The sequence below is a fragment of the Aureococcus anophagefferens genome (assembly GCF_000186865.1).
Source record: "Aureococcus anophagefferens unplaced genomic scaffold AURANscaffold_14, whole genome shotgun sequence".
In the NCBI taxonomy this organism is placed as follows: domain Eukaryota; class Pelagophyceae; order Pelagomonadales; family Pelagomonadaceae; genus Aureococcus; species Aureococcus anophagefferens.
Window position 1 is genome coordinate 602,844 of NW_008705574.1, and position 5,843 is coordinate 608,686.

Consider the following 5,843-nt stretch of genomic DNA (forward strand, 5'->3'; position numbering starts at 1 on the left):
ACTGGCTCCCGTCGTTCTCGTACCACGCGACCGTGTCGTCCCAAGCGGACGCCGACAGCGCGTCGACGTCGCCGTCGCCGTCGACGTCGATCGCGAAGACGGAGTAGGCAGCGTTCGCCAGCGTCGAGATGACGCGCTCGGCGAAGGACTGGGACCCGTCGTTCTCGTACCACGCGACCGTGTCGTCGTAGTGGGACGCCGACAGCGCGTCGACGTCGCCGTCACCTTCGACGTCGATCGCGTAGATGGACGTGGCGCTGTCCGCCGAGTCGGTGATGACGCGCTCCGTGAAGGACTGCGAGCCGTCGTTCTCGTACCACGCGACCGTGTCGTCGCGGAAGGACGCTGACAGCGCGTCGACGTCGCCGTCGCCGTCGACGTCGATGGCGAAGACGGAGCGGGCTATGTCTGCGAGCGTCGTGATGACGTGCTCGGTGAAGGACTGGGAGCCGTCGTTCACGTACCAGGCGAGCCGTCGTTCACGTACCAGGGGACTCGTGCCGTACTCAAGGCGACCCGTGCCGTCCCAGCCGGACGCCGACAGCGCGTCGACGTCGCCGTCGCCGTCGACGTCGATCGCGAAGACGGAGGTGGCGTAGTCCGCCAGCGTCGTAATGACACGCTCCGTGAAGGACTGGGACCCGTCGTTCTCGTGCCACGCGACCGTGGCGTCACTCCAGGAGCGGTCGACAACATTGGTGTAGGGGTCGCAAAAGTAGGCGTAGTTGTTGGCGTAGCCCGTCCACTGCCACCCGCAGCCCGGATCGTAGTAGTACCTCCTGTCGTCGTAGTAGTAGTAGGACGCCGACACCACGTCCACGTCGCCGTCGCCGTCGACGTCGATCGCGAAGACGGCCTCGGCACCGTCCGCCGAGTCGGTGATGACGCGCTCGCTGAAGGCGACGCTCGCGCAGGAGTCGCCCATGCGTGGGGCTGGCGTCGTCGGGGACGGCGTGGTGGGACACGGCGTCGGGTCTGGCACCGGAGCGGCCGTGGGCCGCGGCGTCGGGGCGGGGTCCGCGTGCGTAGAGCCGCCGCCGCAGGCGCAGCACATGTCGTTCGAGTCGAAGTCCGAATCGTCGTAGTCGCCGCACCAGTGCGTGTTCCCAACATAGTCGGAACACGAGTCTCCGTCGCTGTCGGTAGCCCCCCCGGACGAGTCCTGGCACACTGTCGATTCCAGCGTCTGTGAGGAGCCCGTGCCGCAGTCGTTCTCGTACCACGCGACCGTGTTGTCGTTTCGGGACGCCGAAAGGGCGTCCACGTCTCCGTCACCGTCGACGTCGGCCGCGAAGACGGAGCGGGCGCTGTCCGCGAGCGTCGTGACGACGCGCTCGGTGAAGGACTGCGACCCGTCGTTCTCGTACCACGCAACCGTGTCGTCATACTGCGATGCCGAGAGCGCGTCGACGTCGCCGTCGCCGTCGACGTCAATGGCGAAGACGGAGATGGCGAAGTCCTCCGAGTTCGAGAGGACGCGCTCGGTGAAGGACTCGGCCCCGTCGTTCTCGTACCACGCGACCGTGTCGTCGTCGTAGGACGCCGAGAGGACGTCCACGTCGCCGTCGCCGTCGACGTCGATCGCGAAGACGGACACGGGGCTGTCCGCGAGCGTCGTGACGACGCGCTCGGTGAAGGACTGCGACCCGTCGTTCTCGTACCACGCGACCGTGTCGTCCTCGAAGGAGGCCGAGAGCGCGTCGATGTCGCCGTCGCCGTCCACGTCGACTGCGAAGACGGAGTAGGCGCTGTCCGCCGAGTTAGTGATGGCGCGCTCGGCGAAGGACTGGGACCCGTCGTTCTCGTACCACGCGACCGTGTCGTCGCCCGCGGACGCCGACAGCGCGTCGACGTTGCCGTCGCCGTCCACGTCGATCGCGAAGACGGAGTGGGCGCCGTCCGCCGAGTTAGTGATGACGCGCTCGGCGAAGGACTCGGAGCCGTCGTTCTTGTACCACGCGATGGTGTCGTCTTTATAAGACGCCGAGAGCGCATCGACGTCGCCGTCGCCGTCGACGTCGACCGCGAAGACAGAGCGAGGGCTGTCCGCCGCGTCAGTGATGACGCTCTTCGTGAAGGACTGGGACCCGTCGTTCTCGTACCACGCGACCGTGTCGTCGTTGATTGACGCCGAAAGCGCGTCGACGTCGCCGTCGCCGTCGACGTCGATCGTGAAGACGCTCCGGGCGTAGGTCGCCGAGTCGGTGATGACGCGCTCCGAGAAGGTGACGCTGGCGCAGGAGGCGCCCACGCCGTCGACGGCCCAGCACACCAGCACAAGAAGGCCACGTGATGCGCCGATCAGGCCGCCCCCGGGGCGCAGCTCGCGGCCCGCCACGTCGCGGCGCCCACCGCGCGCCCGGGGCGGCCCGCGGCGGCCCGTCGCCCGCGCTGGTCCGTCGCTAGTGTCGCATGCCATTATTACGGGTCCGCTGCCGGCATTCCACCCTATCAGGATAGTGGCCGAAGATGAAAATTCGCGATATTAGTGCTCGGCAACTTGAAGCGAAAGCAAATCGTAACGCGGGCCCGCGGCGAGCTCTAGCCCTGGCGTCGAAGCGCGGTTTCCCGCATGATCGACGCTTCGGAGGTCCCTCGGGACTGGGCCAAAACTCAGAGGCCTGGGCACAGTGCCAGTGTTTGAGGTCCCCCGTTAGCCCCCCGTGTCGCTCCAGAAGCAGCGCGTCGCGTAGAGGCCCGCGAGGCCGACGACGACGTAGGCGGCGTTGCGCGCCTCCGAGGCCGGCGCCGGGGCGACCCCGGCCGTCGCGAGGTCCTCGTCGACGAGGTACCAGAACGCGGAGAGGTGCGCGTAGTAGCCCGGTTCACGAGATGTTCACCTTGCACTTCGCGATTTTGTGAATCCTGGTGATGTCGATCGTCTCGTGATCGTGGCTGCCAGTAAATTTAGGTGTGGGAAGTCAGCGAAGTGTTACACCCTGCCCGCCGTAGGCACATGGCGCTCCTTCTCATCGTCGGCGCCGCGCGCGCGCTCGCGGACGCCCCCCCCCTTGCCAACTGCACCCCGGCGCCGGCTGAGGCCCCGGTGTGCGTCGCGTCGCGCTGGGCGGAGGCGGCGCTGACGCCAGACTTGCTCGCCGCGCTGCGCGACCGCAAGGAGAACCACAAGTGGGACCACGCGCTCGCGCACGACTGCCGGGAGCCCCGGCCGCCCGAGGCGGTCGTCGTCGACGGCGTCGTCGACGGCGCCGCGGCCTGGAGCCGGGAACGCGGAACGTGCGTGGCGCACTGGCGCGGCTGCCGGCCCAAGGAAGCCGCGGCCGCGCCAACCTGCGGCTGCCGGCGGGTCGCGGCGCCCGTGGTGAGCGTGGCGACGCACTGGGGCGGCGAGATCTGGCACCTCGTGATGGAGAGCCTCGCGGGCCTCGCGTCCGTCCGGGGCGCCGGCCTCGGCGCGAACGGCACGGCGCTCCTCCACGTGACCCAGACGTCGCCGCGCGTCGGCGGCGCGCCGCTCCTCGGGAGCCTGCTACGGCGCCTCGGCTACGGCCACCTCGCCGCCCAGCGCCGCGTCGTCGACGGCTGCGTCGCCTCGCCCCGCCTGACGCTCGCCCGCACCGGCCGCTGCGGGGCCCCCTCCGCGGCCCACCTCCGCTGGCTCGAGGCGCGCTTCCGCGCGGCCGCGCCCGCGCGGCCGACGCCGGGCGCCGCGCTCCTCGTCACGCGCGCGGGCGACGGCCCGCACCGGCGCGTGCGCAACTGGGGCGCGGTGCGCGCGGTGGTCGAGGCGCGCTTCGACACGGTGCTGCACCACGACGACGCCGGCGACATCGGCTCCCTCGACGACCAGCTCGACCGCTTCGCGCGCGCGGAGGTCGTCGTCGCGCCGCACGGCGCCGCGCTCGTCGGGCTACCGGCCACGGCGCCGGGCGCGTGCGTCGTCGAGTACCTCCCGGAGAACTACCTGAACCTCTGCTTCGCCGGCGTCGCGCGGCGGCTCAACCGCACCTACCGCGCCGCGCGCGTCGACGCCCGGGGCGAGGCCGACGTCGCCGCGCTCCCGGCCATGCTCGACGCCTGCGTCGCGGCCCGCGGCGCGCCCGCGCCCGCGCGCGTACCTGTGTCCACGCCCGGCGGCGCCGCGGTCCGCGCGGCCGTGGCCGCGGCGCTCCTCGACGCGCCGCCACCCCAACTCCCGCGGACCGCGCTCTGCGTCGTCGGCCAGGAGCGGACGTTTGCGCACCCGCTCGTCGCCGCCTCCATCGGCCGCCTCGCGCGCCTCGAGGAGCCGAACGGCCGCCGGGCGGCGCCGGACTTCCGCGCCGACGTCTTCCTCGCGCTCGCCGCGGCCCCGTCGCCGGACGCCGCGGCGGCGCTCGCGGCCATGGGCGGCGAGCTCGTCGCCGTCGGCGGGGATACCGACGGCAGGTGGCCGAACTGCACGGGTCCCGGGGGCGCGGCCGGCTACTCGATGCCGTGCATGGGCCAGTGGGCCAAGTTCGCCGCGTGCGCTCGCGCAGTCGAGGCGCGCGAGGACGCTACCGCCCGGCGCTACGACGTCGTCGTCAAGCTCCGCACGGACGCCGCGGTGCCGTTTCAGTCCGGCCGCCTGGCCGAGTTCCTCGCGGGGCCCGTGCTCGCCGCCGCCGCGGCGGGCGCGCGCGCCGCGTGGCTCCACCCGGCGCCCGGCATGGAGGACACACTCGCGTTCCTCGCGCGGCCCGCGCTCGGCGCGCTGCGCGAGTTCTACGACTGGCGCGGCGCCCGGTGCCTGAACGACACGATCGGCTGGTGCAACCCGTCGATGGCCTACTACGCCGCGAAGGCGGCGAACGTCACGCTCCTCAAGTACGACACCCGCGTCGTGCACCCGGAGATCCAGCGCACGTTCCCCGACGGCTCGGCGGCCCCGCACGAGCATCACTTGAAGATGTGTACGAGTTCCGGGTGCACATGGACGGATCGCCGACTCGAACGTCCATGAGCCTACGGTAACGGGCGCGGGCGTAGATTGCGTATGTATATTGGGTATTTCGGGTCCGCGGAAAGGTTCAAGTTCTGGAGGGCTTCTGGAGGGCTTCTGGCACGTGGTTTGGGGCGGGTCGCGCCCCCTCAGTGTGGGAAACAACGTACGCCTAGGCCGGCCCACTCGAAATAAGTAAGTAAGTATTATTTATTGTTTCCCGGCGGCGGCGGGCGGGAAACTACACCTCCTGAAAATCGGCCAAGCCGCGGGGCCAGAGGCAAAATTGGCGAATTATGGCCACGCCGAAGATAACCAACCAAGATTGCGCGCTAAACGTATTAATCAAGGAAATTTGAGAGCGCGGGTCGCTGGTTCGGGTCGACAAGACGCCTACGGCTTACTTGCCCCTGCCGGGGGGGCTTGCCTGCGGCGCGGCGAGAGCGCGCCCTTCGGGCGCGCTCGCGCGTGCTGAGCCACTCATTCCCGTGTCAATGCTTCCCTCTGCACCGCTCGCGCGACGACAGCCATTTAATTTCCGTACGGCGGGGGAACCGGCACGCACAACTCACGCATATATATATGGACAAGCGTGTAGCATATCTTCAAGTTGATGTGCAATGTTTATTTAAGGTTGAAGATATAAGTACCAGGTAATTGTTGGAGCGATTTTGTTTCCCACACTGCGCCCCCTAAGGCGTGGGCGGCGCGTCAGAGGTCCCCCGCAAGGCGTGAGCGGCGGTGTTGAGGTCCCTTTTGAAGGGCAAGCGGCTGTGTTGAGGTACCTGTTGAAGTACAAGATTTGAAGTTGAAGTCCAAGTTGAAGCGGCTTTTAACATATCTCGCCGGCGGATATGTTAGGGGGGAGGGGGGGGGGGGGGGATTGCCGCCGTCAGTCGTCGCGGACGGCGTCGGCGAC

At 69.3% G+C, this 5,843-nt stretch overlaps 3 protein-coding genes across 3 annotated transcripts in view; 1 reads left to right on the forward strand and 2 right to left on the reverse strand.

Annotated features, from left to right (window-relative positions):
- Nucleotides 1-2,419, reverse strand: part of AURANDRAFT_65386 (hypothetical protein) — a gene marked incomplete at both ends in the record, with an annotated part of 5,711 nt that extends 3,292 nt beyond the window's left edge. Inside the window, one exon of the mRNA XM_009040315.1 lies at nt 3-2,419. Within this exon, the coding sequence (XP_009038563.1) occupies nt 3-2,419 (2,417 nt within the window). The remainder of the gene's footprint in view (nt 1-2) is intronic.
- A 537-nt stretch (nt 2,420-2,956) lies between these two features.
- Nucleotides 2,957-4,945, forward strand: AURANDRAFT_65387 (hypothetical protein; the record flags this gene model as incomplete). The annotated part of the gene is made up of 1 exon (XM_009040226.1): nt 2,957-4,945. One exon carries the CDS (start codon nt 2,957-2,959, stop codon nt 4,943-4,945), a length of 1,989 nt encoding a protein of 662 aa, XP_009038474.1.
- A 379-nt stretch (nt 4,946-5,324) lies between these two features.
- Nucleotides 5,325-5,843, reverse strand: part of AURANDRAFT_65388 (hypothetical protein) — a gene marked incomplete at both ends in the record, with an annotated part of 6,756 nt that continues 6,237 nt past the window's right edge. The window contains one exon of the mRNA XM_009040314.1: nt 5,325-5,351. Within this exon, the coding sequence (XP_009038562.1) occupies nt 5,325-5,351 (27 nt within the window). The remainder of the gene's footprint in view (nt 5,352-5,843) is intronic.